At 35.4% G+C, this 24349-nt stretch overlaps 1 protein-coding gene across 9 annotated transcripts in view; it reads right to left on the bottom strand.

Moving 5' to 3' along the window:
• Nucleotides 1-15710, bottom strand: part of NOVA1 (NOVA alternative splicing regulator 1) — a 149973-nt gene extending 134263 nt beyond the window's left edge. For 3 of the 9 annotated variants that reach the window (XM_059709613.1, XM_059709580.1, XM_059709598.1), the window contains exons 1-3: nt 12868-12978; nt 7652-7767; nt 5853-5932 (exon numbers count right to left, since the gene is read on the bottom strand). Coding sequence is in view for 2 of the 9 variants with exons in the window: in XM_059709551.1 (XP_059565534.1) it covers nt 12868-13011; nt 14759-14894 (280 nt within the window). In the remaining 7 variants the exon portion in view is untranslated. Of the gene's footprint in view, nt 1-5852; nt 5933-7651; nt 7768-12867; nt 13012-14039; nt 14292-14758 lie in introns of those variants that run through there. The other 6 variants (XM_059709622.1, XM_059709589.1, XM_059709571.1 and 3 more) reach the window with 4 other exon arrangements.
• Between the last annotated feature and the right edge of the window lie 8639 nt (nt 15711-24349).

The following is a 24349-nucleotide window of genomic DNA, read 5'->3' on the forward strand; positions in this document are numbered from 1 at the left end:
TACCATAGTGATTTCACCAGACCTTTCTAACCCCAAGTAAATAATTTAACAAATTTCTAGAGTAGTGGCTATATGTCACTTAAGTGAAAGACAAAATCTTACAGTGCTAACTGAAGTGCTATACTGAATAATTTCATGTAAAGAAATTAATCTAGTAAATTAAGCAAATTTTCAAACTATCTTAGAAGTCCAATGTAAATATGAAGATGCAAAAACACATAGACAATGTTAAGGTTCTATGTTAATAGGGGGTAGGTCAAGACAAAAAACTTGTTTTTATTACTCCATTTTGCTTAAGTATTACAATTTTGCTTTCCTTGAAAAAAATAAATTTGTAGCTTTTCCATACGAATAGGGAAAAATTATCAAACCCATCAAAAATACCTAATTATTTCCTAGTGGTGGACCAATGTGACAGTTTAGTGAATCTCAACTAAATTTTGAATACTTTATTTCTGAATTAAAATGTATAAGTAGTCTGATGCAAAGAGTTATAGAATAACAGTAAATAAACAGGTTCATCACAAGCTTGCTGTAACACAAATCATTTTCATTATCACTGTCTTATTTTCCTCAACTGTAAGAAAGAAATAAAAATTCCTACCTAAATAAATATTTTAGGAATTAAAGTAAGAGTAAGGAATGTAAGATCTAATTAAGCTGTGACTAATACTAAGTAACTTAGTTAAATAGTTTTAGACTTTTAAAAAGACCATCATCACTTTTTCCATTAGTAGCAATAGAAATAGTTTAAATATGCACATACAGAAATTCAGAGCCTGGCTCTTTAAAAGATACTGGATTTCGATAATTGTTAATTTCCCAAACCCAAAATTTTCCTTAAACAGAATCATATTTATTATATTGTAAGTTCCTTAAAAGGTACAAAGTCTTTACCTACGTTATCTGTCCCTTTAAATTACTTAAATTATCCCTGTAACATTGCAGTTTCTAATGATTTTTAATACAACCTGCTGAACTATTTGAAGGACCTTTTGATAAAAACATTTTAAAGTATTAAGGGAAAAAATTATGTCTAAGAAAAATGGAATATGATTTCAAAGTTGAGTATTCTGTCATAAAGGGGCAATATTTATTGTAGTTTGCTTTAAATGGCTTTATTGCCAAGACCATAGAACCTCAAAGCTTTTCCTAACAATATATGTACATTTACTAAAAATAAAAATATTGATTTCCATTCTTAATTATTTGTTTTACTAAAGCATTTTTGGCCACATCAAATCTATTAGCATTAAAAAGCAATATATATAGTTACTATTCACATTCATAATCATCTAATTACACACTATCTATTTGTAAGGTTCTTATTTTCACAAACTTGGAAGACTAATTAATCAGTTACTAAGACAGATCCCAGGTGAATAATTTCAACAGGAAAAAAAAATTATATGAGGTAAAAAGAGGGATTTATAAAGTAAAAGGCTTGTCAGCATTCTAAGCCCACCAGCATGAGACCATATAATAAAAGTAGCAGCTTTCCACTGCAAAATTACTAATATTAGTAATACAGTACATTAAACATGCCATTTGAGATATATGCCAACCTAAATTGCCACATACGGCATATCCAGCTTATTATCACAGTTTGCATTTTCATATCCAGAGCCATTCTGCTTTTTAAACAAGATGTTAAACACATCAGTGTAAGTCAAAATGTGATAAAGCTTTGAAAGGAACATACGTTTCCTAAACAGAATAGATAAACACTTCAAAAAATAAAATTATTACTGTAAAGAAAACGTGGCTGGAAATTTTCAGTGGAGAAGGAATAAATAAAAAATAAAATAGCATTTTAAAGGCAGACTTCGTAAAAGTTGTTGAATTTAAACAAATGTTACTTTGAAAAACTTCACAAACGCCAAATTTCTTCAAAATAGAATTGTTCTGTATTGGCTCTTCATTTAAGATCAAGTCATGTTCACTTATAAGTGGAATCTAAAGAACAAAATAAATGAACAAACAAAACTGAAACATATTCATAGACACAGAGAGCTGACTGGAGGTTGCCAGCGGGGAGGGAGGTTGGGGGACTGTGTGAAAGAGCTGAAGGGGTTAAGAAGTACAAATTGGTAGTTACAGAACAGGCACAGGGATGTACAGTACAGCATGGGGAACACAGTCAATAATATTGTGATAACTATGCAAGGTGCCAGGTGGGTACAGGAAATATTGGGGGCCACTTTGTAAAGCACATGATTCTAGCCAGTATGCTGTACATCTGAAACTAATACAAAATAATACAGAATGTAAATTGTAATTGAAAACTGTAATTGAAAAATGTAAAAAGAGAACAAATCATGATAGCCTACCCATGATATGATTATCAATAAAGACAATGAAACTTTGCTTATGTTTCCTTTGAGTTACACAACTGGTATTATTAAATTATGAGTACTTCAATAAAGATTACACAATGAATATTTTCATTTCAAATTCCCATCTGGTATTTAATGTCAGTTGGCTGTCAATTTTTTAATGTGTCCCTATACAACTAACTAATAATTTCACAAATCAGTATAAAATGCCAGATAAATTTTAATCTCATTTTCTAAGTATAAAAACAGTGCCATATTTTTCAAAGTATTACAAAATTCATCTGAATTTGATAAAGTATTAAGAGTGATTCTTATACAAAATATTTATCAATGATGCTGAATCTCAAAAATCAAGTAAAACACCAGAGAATCCACCAATAAGTCTCAATTTTCATTGACATAACACATACCAATATCTCTATCGTTAACAAAACTTTAGTGCTTGAATGGCTTCAAATTCAACATAAAGAAACGTATGTGTTGTGCAAATCATTAATTTTCATAAAACTGAAAAATATATTTGTCCACATGCCAAGAGAGCTAAAAAGGCCTACATATTCATACAATTTAAGAAATGAGAAAAATTTTATCAGATATATGATTCTAAACAGCTATGAATCAAAAGTAAACTAAAACTAGTAAAGAAAAACCACTGTCACTAACTTTAAAAGCCCCTCCCTGCATAGACAAGATATATAAAAGTGAACAAATTACAAAAACAGATTTTTATCTCCAGATCTTCCCTGATTATAGCAAAATATTCTTCACTGATATTTGTCCTTCCTAGGTCCCCAAGCTATTTTTCTTCTACACTTGGCTCATACTTTCTTAATAAAAGATAGCTCTCATATTTTTTAACATCTTTTTCAGTCAGTGGTTCTCAACCTTCCTAATGCCACGACCCTTTAATACAGTTCCTCATGTTGTGGTGAACCCCAACCATAAAATCATTTTCGTTGCGACTTCATAACTGTAATTTTGCTATGTTATGAATCGTAATGTAAATAACTGATATGCAGGATGTATTTTCATTGTTACAAATTGAACATAATTCAAGCATAGTGATTAATCACAAAAATAATATGTAATTATATATGTGTTTTCCGATGGTCTTAGGCGACCCCTGTGTAAGGGTCGTTCGACCCCCAAAGGGGTCGCCACCCACAGGTTGGCGACCCACAGGTTCAAAACCGCTGTTTTCAGTATTCCTAGTTGCCCTTAATCTTTTCCTCTCCAAACAAATTAGTCTTCTCTTTAATTCTACTTATATTCCCTAAGCGGAAAACCAGACTCCTCAATCTACAATGCAACTCTTTTTAGATAACTAGGTAATTCCTTCCTCCAAAGTGCAAATGTCATTATTTATATTTATACGAATGACACATACATTTTAATTACAGTACCACTGTCAGTCATTATATAGATACACTGATGTACTTTTTCTTTAAGATAATTCTTGCTAATGAATATCTCTAGGATGAGTATTTTTCCAACTTTTTTCCTTTTTCATATGTAGTACATTCTCTCTTACTTGCACAGTATCTCCCTTACCCCACTCTCCCCCTACAGCAATATCCACTTTCTATCACAGTAATACCAAACCAATTTTGGGCCCCTGAATATACAAGGAATTTTTCATATTTCCATGACTATACATTTTATCTCCTTGCTTCAAATGACCTTCTACTCTTGTCCAGGCAGCATATTCAAATTCAACCCTCAAACCCTGTCAGCTTTCTTTGAAGTCTTCTTTGAAGTCTACTCTCTTCTCTCAAGATCCTGCCATTGAAAGAGGTAGTTTCAAATTCTAGACATAATTGTATCATTATACAAGTATCAAATTTTATAACCAGTATTCATCATTCTTATTTCTTATCACTCCCTTGTTTGAGAGAAATATCGTCAGAGCATTTTGCACCTAGTTCTAACCACAAAGGGAGCACATAATCGTCCATAAAGATGTTAAAATCTGGTCATGGTAGTAAGGAAGGTCAGGGGAACCAGCCAGGTAAGGAAACACTGTTATTTCAACCCACTATTCTCAATCAGCTAAAAAAAGTAAGTTAAATTTATTACGATGTAGGCGACATCTACATCTTAAAGAAAAGAAAGAAGTAGTAAAGATATATTTCCTCAGTCATATGCAAAAAAAAGGGGGAAAGTGTCAAGCAAAACCAAAAGAGGCTGAAATACCTATTGTAATAATACCACTAATTATTATCTGTGTTAGAAAACACAACTAAAAGTTACAAGAAAATTATTGGCACACAACACATAATCTCTTGCTATCTTGGTGTCCTCCACTGTTAAATGAATATTCAGGAAGAGAGCATATCTAAGTTCCATTCCTCTCATCTAGTTCTACAGGATTTTCCAATCCCTTTAAAAGAAAGCCTTTTCACTACTCCTAAGTATCCTCATTAAAGTCTATAACAGAGATGCCATATACTATGAAAATTTTAAAACAAAACTCAAGGGGACAATAACAATAAAAGCACAGCTTTTTATGGTAAAGCAAAACATGCCCATATTCCTTTACAAAGATGTTTTGTAATAATTCTAAGTCATACTGACCAAAGAGCTGCCTACATCTGAGTTCCTAGAAGCATCTGAAAAATACACATCATAATTAACAAGAGAAGATTCTAGACCGATTTCAAACTAAAAAGTAAAACTAGGTTAGTTTTTTTCAAAGTACTTATGACTTTATAAAAAGCATAAATTAGTATTAGAAAAATTAAAATGAGTTCTACAAATATTGACTGTGAATCAATAGTCTCTAAGAGCTCACTTGCCTTCAACACTAACTTCTTCAAAAACAAGTATTTCAAAAATAAACATAACACAAATTAAAATGCTAGTTTTTCTAAAATATTTAGTAACATAAAACAAAAACATGTACCACAATTCCCTATTTTGTGTTAATGAAATGTACTACCTCATTCATTCTATTCTACCCTTCCCCCAAATTATTAGACCTTAAAATAGAATCACTGCCCAATCTAATTCCTAGAGCAGCAAATTATTAAAAATTTAAATGAAGACAAAACTTTCTTTTTTAGGATAAGAATGGTTTTTAAAAAACTGAATCAACTGAGAGTCAGCATTTATTATATCTTAGAGGGAATACAGGACTTGAAGTCTTAATTATTAATAAGTTCATTCTGTGAAAATTTATCCTGCAAACGAATTATGGGGCCTTCAATATATAACTATTCCTAAATATATATCTAGTTTTCAATGTATAACTAGTCTTTAAAATAGAAAGAAAAGTTATTTCTCAAAACTTCAAAAAGTTTGCTCAGTTTGACAAGGAAAGTAAGAAACATTACAGTCTAAAATTTAAAAATTACTGAGTTCAGAATAAAATTAATTGGAAATTACAAATATGCTGAACATCAGTAAGACAAAAACAGGTCTTAATTTTTTAAAAATTAATTTTATATGTCAATTATTAAATAAAATTAGTTTAATAATGGTAAAAAATGTTTTATTTTCCACACCAAATAATCTTACCTGAGTCATTTTGTTGTTAAAAAACTCAAGATACTGATTTCATTTTTCATCTGGTCCTGTCAACGATGCTATGACAGGCCCTGCAGGAAGCAGCAAAAGATCAATGATGGAGTGCAGATATTATGTGTTTTCATGATCAACTTTTGCTATGGAAAAGGATATCCATATAATGGCTTGAAACTTAGCAAATATTGCAAGTATCTCAAAAGGTTTGTCAGTGTACATAATATTCGTTTTTATACTTCGTAGTCTTAAAATGTTTATTCTTATCTTTTTTATCAAAAATTTAAAAATGACAGTGAAGTATATATGTGAAATTTTAAAGAATCATTTTTATATTGATGAGAATTGATAAGAAAATAATAGTCCACAATATCATAAAAAATCTTGATTGAAAAATTAAATATGTTTAAACATGTGGGAATGATGCTCTTGATGTCTAGAGATAATTATTTTAATCTTATTTCATATATTTACCATAATTACCAATAAATTACCAACTATGAAAATTTTAAGCAAAATAAAATTTAATAGACTTTTCTTAGAAATGGTAGCTTCAGGATCAAACAGTTATTGGCAATACTGGTAAAAATCCCTCAAGAAAAGTATATGTTACCAAAAAAAAAATCTGTACAAACTAAAACTTAACTGGGTAACTGACAAGTTACACTCAATAGATAAGAAGAAGTTCAAATTAGTAAAACTACGAGTAAGTCAAAACTATCAAGCTGTTTCACAGACTCCAAATGATTTTTAAATTCTCAATTATTTTTAAAAAGTCTATAGTACCTTGGAAGATTTAATTGACAATTTTACCTTAGGAACTGTTTCCATTCAAGGGCCAATTAATAAACAGGACAGTGATGAGATACCTATATTAATTGGGAATACTATTAGAACACACAAGAAACTTCTTTATATGTCATGGCAGTGTATTGTAAGTCAGTATTTCCAACCCATTAAGAAATTTAAAATATAAATAAATAACAGACTGATGTTTTTAGAGTTTTTATTTAATCAAATTTTAATTTACTTGTAATAAAATGTGGTAAAGAACCATTTCAACAGCACCTCTATATTACACTGTAATATCCTAAAAATATTTTTAACATGCTATACTTGTCTTATTTGTTGGAAAACTTCAAAACACTCAGCATAATTTGCATGCCAAAGCTCCTAACATGCTGAAAAGATACACTTTATTTTACATGGGTTATTTGTACAATAAAAATAAATAAACAAACGTTAATCTAAGGTAAGAAAGCAAAAAGGACACAATGTACTTCCACTTTTTCTGCTCCCTTATGATTTGAAAATATACTTTCAAATATATTGGAATAGGGAAATTTTAATTTTTCTGAACTAACCTTCTATTACTTTTGCTTCTATACCTAAAGCCACCCCTCCATCTTTTTTTTATGTGGCTTCTATCAGATTTATGAAAATTAGTTTCGTTTCAAATATTTGCATATTGATAAATGAAAAAACTGATGACATATCTTTAAAGAATAAGTTGAAAATGGAACTGTCACCAACCCGCGCATCAGAAAGTACTTATTGAAAAGTACTGCTTCATCTCCTGCATGTTGCATTTTATGCTATGACACTTCAGTCTCTGAGGGTCAGGTTAATTAAGCTCCATAGCAGCTGCAGTGCAATGTGAGACACACACTGCTGCGGTGCCCAACAGTCCAGTCCAATTACCTGTAGTATTCCAGCACTGGACAAGTGACAACCAACCTCTTCTCTCTAGTCACTTGCTCCCACTGGTCTACTGATAAATGTTAGAACAAACTAACCTCTTTTTGGAAAAGACTGCAAAGCTGAATGCACCTGCTGCAGGCTGCAATGATGAGTCCCAGAGAGATGTTTGTCAGTCAGATCTCTGCAGATGTTGTTTAACTTTATGCTAGAGCTGTATCCAAAGATGGAAATGAGATGGCAATCAAGCACACATCTCCCGCCCTCATTCCCCCAATTTTATTCTGAAAAGCTGCACTCGCTCATAAAGTTGTGCTTTAAAATATAGCTCCACTAAACTGGAAACAACTAAGGCTAAACTCTATAGTAAAATACGTTAGGTTAAGCACTGAATTTTAGTCAACAAGTGGCATAACTGCGTTCAATAAATGTCATTTGTGTCATGTAAGAGCTTAAAAATCTTAATTCCCTTAAACCAGAGGGAAAAAAGCAAAAGTATAGCATAGGCAAGTTTTAATTGGTGGTTTGTTGTTCGAGTTTTTAGTGACACCACATACTTCTTATAGTTCCCAAGACACAGGTAATTATTCCTCTTTGTATATTATACAAAACATCTTCAATACATCAATACTGAGCTAGTTCACCAATTGTGTACACTATATTTAACTGTTCCTGAAATCCTTTGGGGATGACATTTGAAAGACAATGTTGTTAGATGTACTGTATTTCCTTACAATGTCACAAATTCTAAATTATCTATTTTTCCAAAATCCAGAAGGCTTCAAATACCAAATTTTAAAGGACATTTTGTTATAGTATTCATGAAAACACTGACACTATAAATGATGTTCCATAACTTACTAAATGGGTGATAGAAGATATAACATCAGAATGAAATACAATGAATAGCTAAGATTTTTAAGGCTAATTCAATCTTTCTAAAAATCCCATACCATAAAACATTTGCTTATATGAGTTAAGTATTATCTTTTGGAAACAAGTTTAATACAGGCTGTGCTATGCCAGTAACATTCCTTCAGATGTTAAGGTCTCCTATAGCTTAAAAGTGAGAAAGAATTAAAACAGAAGAAAATTTTCAGAGAGGTATTAATATCTAAGTGAGAGATTATGGTTCCTCCTTCAACTGAGGAAATAGAGAGATAAAATATAAAGTAACCCACAACAATAAGTAGTATGATAAATATTACAACTTTAAGATTTAAAAAAAAACGTTATCTATCAGCAACTCTTTATCATACTGAAATCAAAGGTATAGAACAGTGTAAAGATAACTATCCTATTAAACTGAACAATATTGGAAGTTATACTACTTGCTTTTCTACTTGACATAATTCTATTTATCTACTAATTTTGGCTTAAAATATATACCAATAAATTTCTAAGATGCTTTGAATCTAAGATCAAAGAGTATAAACTATAACTTTTAAAAGCTATTACAAAAGTATTCATGTTGTACTGCTAATATCATAATACCCTTCCTTCAACAATGTAAACAAGTGATCTATTTTAAACTGCTTTAACTCCTCTGATTTCCAAAGAAAAAAAGATCATTCTTACACCATTCCAATTTTAAAGGTTAAATTGGCCACTGAATTTTCCCCATGTCAAAATTAAGGCAGTCTGGGATATTTCCTTTGCTAAAAGAAAAATTCATTTACATTCAGCATTTTCATGATTTTTAAAAAAATGTAACATGCAAATGATTTATGGGGTTTTTTTTAAAAGCATCACCTAAGTTGGACAGTGATACAATTAAAATATAATAAATCTAGATATAATATGTTCAAATTTTAACATAAGGACCATGAAAGAAAACAATATATAGTAATTGTGATTCAATTTTAAGTGCAAATATGAAAACTGTATAAATTACACATAAATATATGCCAAGATTATAGTGAAAGATTCCTGTTTGATATAATGAATATCTCCAGTGTCATACAATAGAATAAAAAAATAGGTACAAAATGAAGTCTTCTAAAATCTAAGGCATATGAAAATATTTATTTTATACATCCTCTACTTCTCTAAGCTAGTAAGTTTTTCCAATTACCTACCCGAACCATTCATTAAATATTTTAACAGATAAAATCAATCTGTTTATTAATAAAACTAAACACACCTTCAGATGCCAATTAAAAAAAGAACACTACTACCATTCTGAAAATAAATAAATAGTCCCCCAAATGAGAAAACTGTTTTTTACTACATGGCAACACCTTTAAATAACCTAATTATAACAACTGATATATAAATACATCATTATTAGGTTGCTTTAATCAAGAAAAAAAGATATATCCATAAACCACCAGTAATGTTAGTATTCTGTGAAATTTAGATTTTTAAAAATAGATAAATGAATTACACCGCACAACAAAAAGTAAATCTATTTGTAGGTCTTTTTTTTTCTGATTACAGTAATTGAAAAATGGACTTTTCAATCTTCATCATACAATTCCCCAAATTACTGTATTTAATATATGACATGCTGAAATACACAATGTAACATACAGTACTACAAATTCTAAATTCATATTAATAAATATGTAAAAATGTTTTCTTTATTTCAACCATAAACATAAAAAATTACTGAGAAAGCAAGGTTGCTGAAGACATTTTAAAGATATAACCTGAGCAAAAATAAGAAAAACAAATATGATAAATATCAGAAGATTATATTAGCTATACTAAAAACAATGCACATATCATTTGCATTGAAATTTATTAAAGCATCCCCAAAGTGTGTCTGTATTCTGCATATATATATCCTGAGGAAAGTTTTTGTCAAATATAGTAGTATTTTATCTAAACCTTTTGAACACAGTTACATTCTGTTTCGAAACTTAGGTAATTTGAGAAAATCCATTAGGTTACAACTAAAGTACACTTTCACCGAATACACTATCTTACCAAATGAGACACCAGAAAATGTTCATGGATTAAACATCAGGCATATTCATTCCAATAGAATAAAGAGTCATAAATACATATTGAAACACACAAAAATGGACTTCTGAATTATTGCATAATCCTGCAAGAAAGTCTTTATAACTTCCCAATATAAAGAAAACCTTTAAAATTTAGTTCATCTGAGATGAGCAAAGTAAATATTCTTTAAGTATATCTGTATATCGAAGTAAAAGAAGTGGAAAGGCACTGAGAGGTTGTTATTGTGAGGAATACCAGGATCTTATTTCCACAGGCTTGTGGTCAAGTGTGAACAGGAAAAGTATTACAATTAAAGTCTATCAGAAGAAGAGAGATACATCTGTAATAACCTAGTTAAGTTTTTATTAAAACACAAAGTGTTCAGAATTAAAGCTTCTTATAAATTACAAGGCTTTATCTTATCCTTAAAATTGATTCTATAGTGTATGATTGGTTTCCACCTGTTACAGGCAGAGTATAAGCTTTCTTGTATCCAGACATTTCAACTCACATTTGATCAGGTTACGTCACTGCACACACAAAATTTTACCCAACACATTTTAGTTTTCTTTCTTCTTTTTTTTTTTAACGGATATTCTTTTTCTATAGGGAAAACATGACTCGGAACTATAAATAAAATAACCAATTTCAATGTAATAAGAAAAAAACGCAACGCTAAGTGGACTAAGAACAAAAGATACAATTCTTGGTGTACCCTTTCTAAACCACTGAAAATAAACTGTATTCAAATGAAAAGGCATTTAATTTACTATTTGGAATATCCTTGATAAACACCAATTTTCTAAAACATCCCTGAACATCTGATACCGCCTCATGTATAATGCAAAAAAGCTATTTCATTTTCACCTACTGAAAGTGAATTTAATTTACCATTGCAGTCTTTTCCTAGAACTATCACGTTATTAATTCTGCAATCAAGCTCTTTTGAGTGCTTTTATTTATATTTAGGTTTTTCACAATTCCAAACTAAATTTTTCCATCATGATATATCTTTTAAATATACAAATGTAAATATATTAGCAAACTTTCTTAATGCATAGGGAAAGTTTCAGAGACACGGAAAGCCACCTACAAAACTACACTCACAGGAAACAAACTTTCGAAGGACATCATATCTAATAGATTACATTTTAGTTTAATAAATTAAATGTTCACCAAATATAACTACACTTAACTTATATAACAAATGACAGTTTCAACCATTCTAAGACCTTCTTAACCAGCATAATGGTCCATTTTCTACCAGCAAGTGATTGGCTATGAAAAAGAAATCCTCCAAATGTTCTGCTTACATTCATGACAGATGTCTCTGCTGTATTAAAGAACTCTTACTGAATTAGATCACTGAAAGGAAATCAGCTTTTCTTTGCCACCAGGAAAAAAAATTAGCAGTATCGGTTCCCCTCAGCACTGAATAAAAAATTTTTGACCATAAAGATAGAATAGCCCCCAAAATGGCAGAAGTTATATATAAGTAAAAGCAAATCAATTAATGTTTTATCTAGGAGATACACTAGTTAATTATGGAGTTTTTCCAATTAAACTTAAAATCCATATATTGAGAAGCAAAATGATTTTTAAAAAGATGAACATGCATAACTGTATAATACCTGAAATTTAAAAAGCACACTGAAAAGTACAAAAGAATTATACCACCTACGAAACTTGCCATATTCTAATGGGTTACACTACCAAACAAACTGTTAACATATTTTAATCAAATACAGCTCTTAAGTAACAAAATTTTGAAGCATTATTTTACTTCTTACATAATATATTTTCTTGTGACGATTACATTAAAAACACAATATTTTAAAAATCCGAAGAGGCAGCACTTGTCCTCTTTACTTCACTCCAGGGCCAACAAACAAAGCAATGAAGCAGAAAGAGGTACATAATGGATTTAGAAGTAAATGGTCCATTCTTTAAAAAGGCTTCCTACCCCCTCTTCTGAATTCACTCTAGACTAATTGTCATTACAATGATGTCTGAAAACTTCAGAAGAAGCCTATTTCCTGATGCCAGCTGTCAATGTTTCTATCTTTAAATTTCAGAGTTTGCTGTATTTTTCCCCCCAATAAGAAAGTATTTAGAAATACCTAGGAGATTCGTCTCGCAATTGGCCTATATCACAGACACACTATGTCTATTATAGAAAAAAAGACATAATCAACAATGGAAATAGTCTTTAAGAATGTCCACAAACATCCTAATACAGTAAATACATAAATAAAATAAAGTCTACACTATTAAGAATTTCTTTCCATACAGCATACAGCACACAAAGAGCTTCTCTTTCTTTCCTTGGGGACTTATCAAAAAATCTCTTCACCATTGCACCTACCTGGGTAAAAATCTTTGGACTTAGACAGCTTGATGGTGGCTCCAGTTTCTTTTTGCAACTGAACAATTGTCTGTCCTCCCTTCCCAATTATAGATCCAGCAGCATAGCTAGGTATGAGAACCTTTAGAAAATACTGGCCGTCTTCTGAAAAAGGCAAAGAAATATACTTTGTTAACATGATAATTTAAACTTTGTATCCCCTCTCCACCCTCAAGAGAGAAAAACAGCAATTAGAACAGTAGGCATATAGCTGAAGGAAACAGGGGGTTAAATTTTTTTAAAGAACAAAAATGAAACAATTATACTGAAAACTAAATATGTACAAATGTTTCCCATTTTGTAAGATTTATATGTTCAAACTTGGATTTAAAATCTAAACATGTTCTATTATTTTGCAGCACTGTAGAAACTGATGACTAAATTCCAGTTGTTATTCCAAACATGGAAGTCTTCCAATTCTATCTGGTTACTATGGTAAAACAAAATGAACTGACCCTTTAACAAAACTTCAAGAGATTTATAAAATGACAAACCTTCTCCTAACATACTGCAAAACAAATAAATGCACTGCAAATGGCGATGAACTATATTTGTTTGACATTAGCCAACACTTAAGGACTACAATTAGCCATTACAAATACCCTACTTAAAGTATGCAAAACAACCATTCTCCTACCAAATAATCCACCCAAACTGTAGGGTGTATTCCAAGCCTTCCATAACTGCCAGGAAAGAACTCAAAGTGATTTGAACTAGCAAATCAAACTAATCCTGGGGTATTTCTTTAGCACTTCTTAGTCTACCATGATCTCCTTTAAGCTCATTAATTAAAAGACCTTAAGAATTCTGCCAGTGCTAAAAAGCTTAGGAGTCATTTATATCAAACACACTTAAAAATGACCGAACAGATAATGTTCCTTCTCCAAAATAACTACAACATTTAAAACGGAAAGGGGATAAGATGAACCAACAAGAAAGGATGAAGTGAAATGTTTTAAAAATCAGAGCCAACTCCATAAACTTTAATTTCCGCAAAACTGATCATGTCTTAAAGAGGAAACACCCCGGAAAATCCAGCTTCCTTCGGTGAATGAAGGTTCCAAATTTTGCGGGTGTGTGCCATTCGCAAGCCCCCCATCCGTCTCTAATGCACATGCTGTAGATAAATTCACCTCTGCCGCGATGCATTGGGTGCATTGTTAAGATGACTCCCGTGCAAATGAAGAAGCGATACCGGTCCCGTTATAACTCATCTTCCCAGGAAGCGCAGGATGTTAACTAACAAGTCACAGTACCAGGCACCCCCACCCTCCTATGCACACCGCGGAAGACAAATCAATGAGAAATTTGCACCGACAATGTAAGTGCGGCAGGAGCGTGCACGCCCGGAGATCTCGCATACTACTTGTGGCCCAACGCAAGGGGATGGAGAGGAGGAAAACTCTCAGGTGCCCCAACCGTTGGCTCTCCGCTCCCCAAGTGCCATTTATTTATTTATTTTATCACACTGTTCAATGCAGCGCGCATCTTCGGGCGGCCGTCACCTCACTCGGGGGGTGACCCTCCTCCTCCTCCTCCTGGACGGACCCCTTCGCCCAGGTCTAGGATATTTCAATGGTCAGCTTTTCGACCGATTAAATGGAAAGATAGGTCTATTCCGAAAAATCGGTCGCCATTTTGATGAATGATAAACACAGACATGGAAATGTGTCCGGACGGCGAGGTGCGGGGCAGGTGCAGGGGAGGGGGCGCGGGGCAGGGGCGCGGGAGCCGCGGGTTCGGGCTGGAGGTGTCCGGGCCGCGGGAGGGAGGGAGGGAGGGCGGCGGGAGGGAGGGAGGCAGGGCGGGCGGCGGGGGATGGGGCCGGCGGGGAGGTGGAAGCGATACCCACCGCCCGTATTGGTCCTCTTGGTGCTGCCGGCTTCAGGGGGGGCTTCTAGCGGCCTTTTCCGCGAGTCCGGCGGGTCCAGGTCTATGGGAACCCCAGTGTGGGTCCCGTTCTGCTGGATGGGAGCTGCCGCCATCATGTTTGCAGTTCCTGCCGCTGCTACGGGGAGAAGGTTCTCCCTTTTGTTTTGGCTTTTTTTTTCTTTTTTTGCGTTTGGAGTTTCTTAAGGTTTTTTTTTTTTTTCTTTAATCGGATCAATAGAAATCTCTAAGAAAAAAAGCTATGTTGCTGGTTTGTTCTCACTGGGGAGGGGGCAGGGCTGAGGAGCAGCTGCAGTGCAGTGTCAGAAAGGAGACTGGGGAATGGAGGGGGTGTGAGAGACGGAGGGTGAAAGAAGGAGAAGAAAGGAGAGAGGGGGAGAGAGTGGAGAAGGGAGAGGGGCGAGTGAATGAGCGGGAGGAGGGAGCGGGAGGACGGGCCGAGGGAGTGGGAGCGCGAGGGCTGGCGGGCGCGGGGAAGCCGAGGAGGAGGGGAGCGCGAGGGAAAGAGTGAATGAGCAGGAGGAGGGGAAGGAGGTGGATGCGGAGCGGAGCGGAGGAGCGGAGGAGCGGAGCGAGCGGCGGAGGAGGGCAGGAGCCGGGCAGGAGCGCGGCGGTCCCCGCGCCGCTAGCGCTGCGCTCGCTCCCGCTGCTGGTGCTGCCGCCGCCGCCGCTGCCGGAGCGGTTCTGCCGTTGCCTGGGCTGCTCGGCGCTGCTGCTGCTGCTGCTGCCCGGTCTCGCTCATTATTTCTCCCGCTTGTTGGGGGGAGGGGGGGCAGCCGGAGGGAGGGGGGTGGCTGCGAGGGGAGGGTAGTGAGGGGTTGAGTTCGGAGACTCCCACACACTTCGCGCTCGGGTCCTCGCCTCTCAGCAGCGCCGCCGCCGCCTCCCCGCGCCGGAGCCTCGGCCCGCGGGGGCGGAGGGGCCGGGGACCCGGGAGTGCGCGCGCGCGGAGCCGGGGGCGCGGGGGCGCGCGCCGGGGCGGGGGCGCTCCCGTGGGAAGGGCGGGGGTGAAAGGTGGCGGGGCCCCGGCAACACGGCTCAGGCAAACGTAAGCGGCTTGTCGCCCAAACCGAGGGGTCCGAGCAACGCGCTAGGCTGGAAGGCGGGAAGCCGGCATTACTGACAGCGGGGCCAGCCAATAAAGCGGGAACGGGAGCCGGGCTCTCCAGGCCCCTTTCCAATCAGGGAACTTGGGGGCGAGAGCGAGTGGAGGGGCGGGGTGGGATCTCCGTCCCGCCGGGACCGGCGCGGCGCGGACCGGGGCGAGTTGGAGAAGGGCATTGGAGTGACCCGTCCACCTCTGGTGGGACCGTGTCAAGGCTGAGGTTGGAGTCTGCACTGGATGCTCCCAGAACTTGTAGCGAAGTGCACTGGTTTTTACTTTTAAGAGTAAGGGGGAAAGACATTCGTGAACATCTCGCTCGCTCATCGGAGATTTTTCTGCCGGGTGATTAGTCAAAAGAGTATTTATGACTCGCACGGTGTAACATCCTTAGGGAATGCCTAGTGTCACTCGCCGCCTTAAATCCTTTCGGGAACAAGCCTGGGTATAAATAAATAAAGCTAAGCATGGGTCTTTCCTTCACGAGTCGCTGGTACGCAGACTAAAGACAGGCAACAGCTGAGTGTGTCCAGAAAATTAAATATTGATCGAAATATGCATATAGGGAAAAAAATTCATTGCAATGTGCACAGCTTACGGTTTTACAGATCTTGGATATATTACGCACTTGAACTTCAGCCTACGGGGGGGGGGGGGGGGGGTGGAAATCTAATTTATCTGGAATAGACCCTGAAAGTCTAAAAAGACTCAGTTTACAGATGAGTAAACGGACTCAATGAAGTATTGTGCCCAAGATCATCTATCAGGTTAGTAGTTTAATTAAATCAGTGTGTTAGGAAGCAGGGGTAGTGGCAAAGCATGAGGTCTGGAGTCCAAAATCTTGGTTTCAGTTCCTTGCAGGCATGTTCTGAAAGTGTGTCTTGGGCAAATCCGGTAACATGCTTCTACTTACTAAGTACTTGCCATGTGCCAAGTGATCCACTTTACATGCGATGCTCTTTACAGGTAGTGTATCATGTAGTGATGACTGTCCTCTTTTTTGGGAGGATTTTAGGTTTAGAGATATTAATAGTTTCCCCCAAAGGCACACAGGTATAAACTTTATAATAATCATTCAAACTCAGTTCTTCCTGATTCCAAAGTCTGTCCCCGTGAGTATTGCAGTACCCTAGAGCTTCATGTTCCCTCGCACTTAAAACAGGGTCTGCACCCCTAGCTCTCACAATTCTTACCAGTCAAATGAGATAATGTACATAGCAATGAATTATAAGATGTAAAAAGGTATACGCACTCACTAGATTTCTAGAACAAAGATGCTCCTCTGTATTTTCCACTACAGCACTTCAACCTGAAAGATGGCTTTAGGATTAAGCAGGCATAGGAAAGGACTCCACCATAATGCTGTGGTATTCTCACCCCAAATGCCTGCACATCTGAAGCAGTAATCAAAGTGAATAGAGTAAAATACAATTCCTGCTAGATAAGGAAGGGAATGGAAATGAATACTACTAACTCCATTCCTAGCATTCTGTATTGGAAGGAGCATCTAGGAGTCATTGGAATTTCTGGTCCTTTTCAGCTGAAAGATAGATGATAGTCTGCTGAACACGGAAGAGAATGACATTTAGTTTGAGAATAAAAGTTCATCTGGTGTATGAAAAAAAACAAAAAAACGTTTGCCTCAAGACAGGGAAGAAGATTCGTGGAGAGCTGAAAGAAAGGGAAAGAAGGTAAGTTAGTGGATATTGGTAAACGTCTGTGAACCGAAGTCCAGAATTTTGAATATGATGTAATAGGAAATGACACCATAGCTTTTAGGACCAAAAATAAGGAAGATTTATACACAGAACTGGGTATAAGAAAGCGGAGTTGTGGTGAGAATAAAAACAGGGTTTGAAGTGAGTATGTGGTAGTCAAGATAGAAACAGGCTGATGCCAGACATTGTGCAATCAAAGTGTTCTGTGAAGTGTACAAAAATATGTAAGGATGTTTTTTAAAGAAAAATTAGGGCTGGGATTTAGTACTAGATTGTTTTAAGACAGTAAAAGAAGGGGGAGAGAGATAATTAAAGATAAAGATATTTCAAAGCTGTATTACATTAAAGCTTGGGCAAAATATTCAGTAAAATATAATTTTGGAGAAAGACTGACTTAGAATTTGAAAATCTGTTAACAAATTTCTAAAAATAAAATATTTCTAAAATAGTTCAGAAAATATTTGTTATTGCCATGTGTAAGTTAAATCGCCTTACAGACATAAGCTTACTGAAAGTCATTGTAGTGTCTTTTTATGGTATTTATCTCACCCTTCCCTTATTCACTTTTTCAGACTAAATATTTAAATACTACCCACCACTCCTTGGGGCCCAGAAGCAGAAGATATGATTTTTAATGTGCATAGTAGGCTTAATGGTAACCTAGCTAGGATATGCTAGCAATTACAGAGACTATCTTAATACCTGGACACTAAGGATCAGTCACCTATGAGCTGATTTGGTCGATGAAGCTTATCAGAGATTACATTCTAATTAAGCCTCCATTCTCTAGCATGTTTTGTTTTGTTTTTTCATAAATTATACTTCTTCATTTCACACTTACACCTCTATCATTCTAGTTATATAAACATCGATATCCGTTGTTTTCTGCATTTTTTATCAGCAATAAAACTGAAGAAATAAAAAGCAGCTCCCAGTTTATTAATAATTATTATACTATCCTTCTTATGCTACAAATAAACTTTTCAAAAATATAATAGAGTTTGACCTTTTAATTTTCTGAAAAGAAATGTTTTATTTTTTAATTACCAGAGAAAGCAGCACTGTATTTCTCTTTTAATCCTCACCTGAGGATATGCTGTTTCTATTGATTTTTAGAGAGAGAGGAAGGGAAAGAGAGACAGAGAAACATCAATGTGAGAGAGAAACATCAATTAGCTGCCTCCCATACGCTTCCCCAACCTGCAACCTCGCATTCTTTATTGGAAGGAGCATCCAGGAGTCATTGGGATTTCTGGTGCTTTTCAGTCATGAAAGATAGATGAGAGAGCCCCGACAGGAATCAAACCCTCAACCATTTGGTGCATATGGCAACACTCCAACCAATTGAGTAATCCAGCCAGGGCTGCAACACTGCAAATTGAATATTTTCTAACAAATTAAGACACAAGAGAACTTGTGTGCTTTTTCTTGCTAATTAGTTGATGAATTATAAACATAAGCAACTGTGATAGAAAATAATTTTCTTTATCAGCCTTCAGTAGGGGTTCTTTTTCTTCCTAAGTTTTGGTCTGAATAACCTGCATGTAAGATAATCCATTTTTAGTAATAGTGATCAGCTTTTTAGAGAAAGCACAAATAGTCAACATCCACAAATATTCCTAAACCCATTTCTTTGTCTTCATGCTCCCGCTTTCCTACAAACAGTCCTGTTACTAAAGAACCTAAATATTCCCTCTACTTCAGTTTTTCTTCAGCCTATGCTTTGGGAAAATATTTTCTGAGTTTGTGTTCTACCAGAATTAGAACCTGAGTTAAGGACTCAAGTGCAAGTAGTTTATTTTAGAAGTGATTTCAGGAAACACAGTAGGGACTTGGGGAAGTGAGACAGGGAATGAAAGAAAAGCAATGAAGGGTGAATTACCAAGCAAGTATCACCATGAGCGGACAGCTTAATCTCATCGGGATTCCTGGAAAACCATTTAAAACAGTAGCCTCAGAATAACGGGTGAAGAAAAATGGGTATATAGACGCCAACTCTTCAGTCGTTGGTGGAGTCCGTTCCTAGGGTACATTAATTCGATGCATGCTAGCTAGTCTTCCAGCCCAGCACTGCTGCTTTTTGTGAGGACTTGCTCTGAAAACAAGTCTGTTCTGCCCGTATACAGGCTATAAATGCTGGGGAGCTAACACACCCACGTGGGACATCCCCATCACTACGGAAAATCAGTGTGCTCAGAAAGGGAAGGTCAAGGAGTAAGGGGTAGGGCGCTAGCAGTTTGTTATAAGTATCAACATGAATTTAGGGAAAAGGAAAAGCAGTCTTTCTGCAAAGTATTGGAAAGAGCAGATAAATATGAAAGAATTTGGAAAGATTAAAGACTAACAACACAAACAAAAGTAACCTACGGTTTTATAATTATCACAATCCAACATTGTAACCAAGCATTGATTGTAAAAAGCCTGAATTATTTGTGTGTGTTTTTTAAACACATTTTTAGTTTTTTAACATACAAGACATGAAAAGTCAATGTAAATAATTCGGGTTGGTTTTTTATTCAATGTAGCACAAGGAAAATAGAAGCAAATATGTACCAAAAGAGTGTATCACCTAATCTCACATCCCAGGTCTTATATAGCAAGTTCTATAAATAGATGTATTGATTATAAATACTTTTCTAAGATTGCACTTCTTACAGAAAAATGATTTATTGAACTTTTACCTTCTCAAAAATTCAAATAGCTTTTATTTTTCTGTATTAAATAATATAAATTCACTGATGATGTCTATGTTTACGAAACAGTCGATGAAAGCTCACACTAATTTGTGTAGAAATATAAATGTGTTATTAGCATTACAGTGGGGCCTTCACTTACGAGTGTCCTGACTAACAAGTTTTTCGAGATACGAGCCATCTCTCGGCTGATTTTTTGCTTTGAGTTGCGAGCTAAAATTCGGGTTACGAGCCAGCTTCAGATACCCCACCGCTAGTTGGCGCAGCGAACTCCACAGTGAACGCCACAACATCAGCCCAGCATCACGTGTCTCACTCGTTCACTTTTTGATTTGACATACAAGTAATTTGAGTTACGAGCTCCATCATGGAATGAATTAAACTCGTAAGTCAAGGCCCCACTGTATTTCAAAAAAATGCCCGTACCTTAATATTCCAGTTGCAAATACATCATCCTAATAAAGAGATATGTTAGGGAGAATCCTAATTCTTTGGCATCAAGTATATTTTCTTGGTTTCTAATAGATCATTATTTTTTCTAGCATTTATCTAAATATTATGAAATGCATTTGTTGCCCTTTGCCTTAAAGACAATAAAACTGAACTAACTTCCCGTAGTGCAATAAAAAGAACTTTGTGACAATTGGTACATGGTTATGTAAAAAGTTAATATTAGGGGAGGTTGGAGGTAAAGGGGAACTTCTATTCTTTCAACTCTTCTTTAAGTCTAGCCTTAGCTATAATAATAAAAGTGTAATATGCTAATTAGACCAGACAGCCTAATGACCTTCCAGATGTCATTCCAGACATCCTTCTGGATGAAACTGTGGTGGCGGGGGCTGAAGCAGAGGCACTTAGAGGCGATCAGGCAGGCAGGTAAACAGTTAGGGGCAATAGGCAGGCAGGTGAGAGGTTAGGGGTGGTCTGTCAGGCAGACAGAGTAGTTAGGAGCAATCAGGCAGGCAGGCAGGCAGGTGAGGGGTTAGGAGCCAGTGGTCCCAGATTATGAGAGGGATGTCTGACTGCCAGTGTGGGATCAGGCCTAAACTGGTAGTTGGACACTGGGACATCCTCCGAAGGGTCCCAGATTGTGAGAGGTGCAGGCTGGGCTGAGGGACACCCCCCCACCTCTGGTGTATGAATTTTGTACACTGAGCCTCTAGTTTCAAAATAAAAAGTTTAATGATCTAGTTCTGGCCTATCTACTTTGTGACCTACAGTAAGTCATTTCCCTGCTGTTTCACTTTCCTCATCTATAATATGGGAGAGTTGGTGGGTGCTCTGTATGTTTCTAAAAATTAATTTTTTTAGGTTTACTATAATTCATAGAATCTTACAAAGAAAAGTGTCAAAAATAAAAGTACAAATTGTGTGCCTTAACATGTATTTTTAAATCACTTAAAAATACACATTCTAAAGATGTATGTATTCAGGCACAATGAAAAAAATATACCAAGGAAAACAATTTTTATATTGTAAATAATATATTTACTATATTCTCTATCATTTTGCATTTTAAAATGATTCATTAAAATCTTCAGTTGAAAATATTCTGGGGACCACAATTCAAATGTGACAATTTCATCTTTTAACCTACTTTGATATGAAAAATTGCTGATATAAATACAGTAAACGATAAACATGTTAAGATAAATAAAGAAAACTATGAAAGTAAACTAAAGAAGGAATAATTGACTATGTTTTTCTAAAATATATTTTTATTAATTTCAGAGGGGAAGGGAGAGAGAGAGAAGCATTAATGATGTAAGAGAATAATTGATTGGCTGCTTCCTGCACGACCGCTACTAAAGATGGAGCCCACAACCCAGGCATGTGCCATGATGGGAATCAAACTAAGATGTCCTGATTCATAAGTTGAGCCTTAACCACTGAGCCATGCCATTCAAGCAATAACTGAATAGTATTCATGTTATACGGACTAAGTTTAAATTACTTACTGTTGCATTCATAAAATACTTTTAATTACACATGATTACACATGCTTTATTTTTATAATGCTTAGAGTGAGCCTGAATCTCCATTTGCCTAAGATGGTCCTGACTTATGCTGATGTCCCAGAGCAATTATAAATACCCTCAAAATTGTCCCAATTTGGACAATAAATTATATTGTTCACCCTACTAATACTCAAGAGCTTTGACTTTTTTTTTTAGCCTGAAAATTATAAAACATAAAATCTCTTTTATGTGGTAATTTCCTCGTGTGTAATAGTAGAAATGTTTATCAGAGTTCAATCTAATATTACACTGTGGCATAATAAATTAGAACATCCCCACATCCTCTACTCTCTACGGTGTTTTATTCCCTACCTATGCTTATCTTAGCTAGAGCTAAGACCAGAGATGAAGTACAAAGGTAGAAAGTAGTAGGCTAGAATTTTAAAATGTATCATTTCACATTTTAACATGGAAATGATTGTTTTGATAGGATGACTCTTGTTTAGGAAGTACTATATGTAGCAAAATGAAGTGAATTGAAGAAATAATAAATGAGACATTATAAATGTAATGAAATACAACTTCATATAACAAACCATTGGAGCCCAGCTGGTATGGCTCAGTGGATTGAGCATTGTCCCACGAGGTCACCAAGAAGTCACCTGTTGGATTCCATGTCAGGGCACATGTCCAAGTTTTGGGCTCAATCCCCAGTAGGGGGCATGCAGGAGTTAGCTGATTAATATTCTTCTCTCACTGATGTTTCTACCTCTTTCCCTCTCCCTTCCTCTCTCTCCAAAATCAATAAAATATATTTTTCAAAAAATTGGATCCACAGATAGCAACAAGGAATTGCTTACATTTTGGGGTTATTGAGATTTCTTATGTGTTTACTTCCTGCTATTCAAATAAATCATAGTACTTCTTAAGACTTCTAGACAAGCTTTTCATGTTTCTGGTCAATGTTTCTAATGTAGTTTGCTGTTTCCATTGTTTATTATAAGTCAAATAATAAGTTCTGTTTGTCTTATAATAATGTTACTTGTTTTTCTAAGTGCAAGAAGAAATTGACATCCCTGTATATTAAAATAATTGTATTGCCAAACTCATATCTAGATTTTATTTAATCTTTTGGTTTCACTATGTAGAAACATTTCTATAATTGGTCAGAATTGTCTAATTTACATCATGTAAATTTTTCATGTGTTATTTCATATAATTGAGATGTTATAGAACTTACCTACATTTCACATATGGATATTTATGTGCATATGATGTAGAAAGGGATTTTGTATGTCTGCATGTGTGATAAAAAGAGGGCGACAAGGAGAAGCTGGGTATTGCAGCTATTCCTAATGTCTGTAGTGGGGGTACAAAAATTAGTAAGTGTATAATTTGCTTTTGTTTAACATTTTCTTCTCAAGATTAAGTATTTGTGGGCTTTTAAAAATTAATTTACTCTCTCATTATGGAAAAATTTCAAATGTATTCAAAAGAAGATAAAATAATATAATGAACCCTACCTTCAAAACAATAAACTCTTGAATAATCTTGAGGACAATTTTGAATAAAATTCTATCATAATATTTTTATTTTTAAAATATACAGTCTTTAAAAAACTACCCCAAATGCCATTATTATATTGAAAATAATTGACAAAAACTCCTTAATACTGTCGTTATCCAATCTGAGTTTAAATTTCCCCAATGGTCATATAAAGGTTCTTTTTTTCACATTTTGTTTAAACCTCTACCCAAATAAATACATTGCAACTGGTTGATATGTCTCTTAAATCTCTTTTAATGTCTATCAATTAGGTTTCAGTCAGAGAAGCAGACCAGTAAGATATATATTTTAAAAATGTATATATACATAAATATTCACACACATTTAGATATAGATATATAGTGATAGTAATATTAAAGGAATTAGCTTACATAATTATATGTTCTGGCTAAGCAAGCCCAAAATCTACAGATGGGCAGTTAGGAGGAAAAGATACAGGGGGAAGGGAAAGCAATTGCAGACCAACTGTGTTTGAAGTCTCCAGTTTTCAGAGAGACCTATTTGCTTTGATGACTA

The sequence above is a fragment of the Myotis daubentonii genome, chromosome 1 (genome assembly GCF_963259705.1).
Source record: "Myotis daubentonii chromosome 1, mMyoDau2.1, whole genome shotgun sequence".
NCBI lineage: Eukaryota > Metazoa > Chordata > Mammalia > Chiroptera > Vespertilionidae > Myotis > Myotis daubentonii.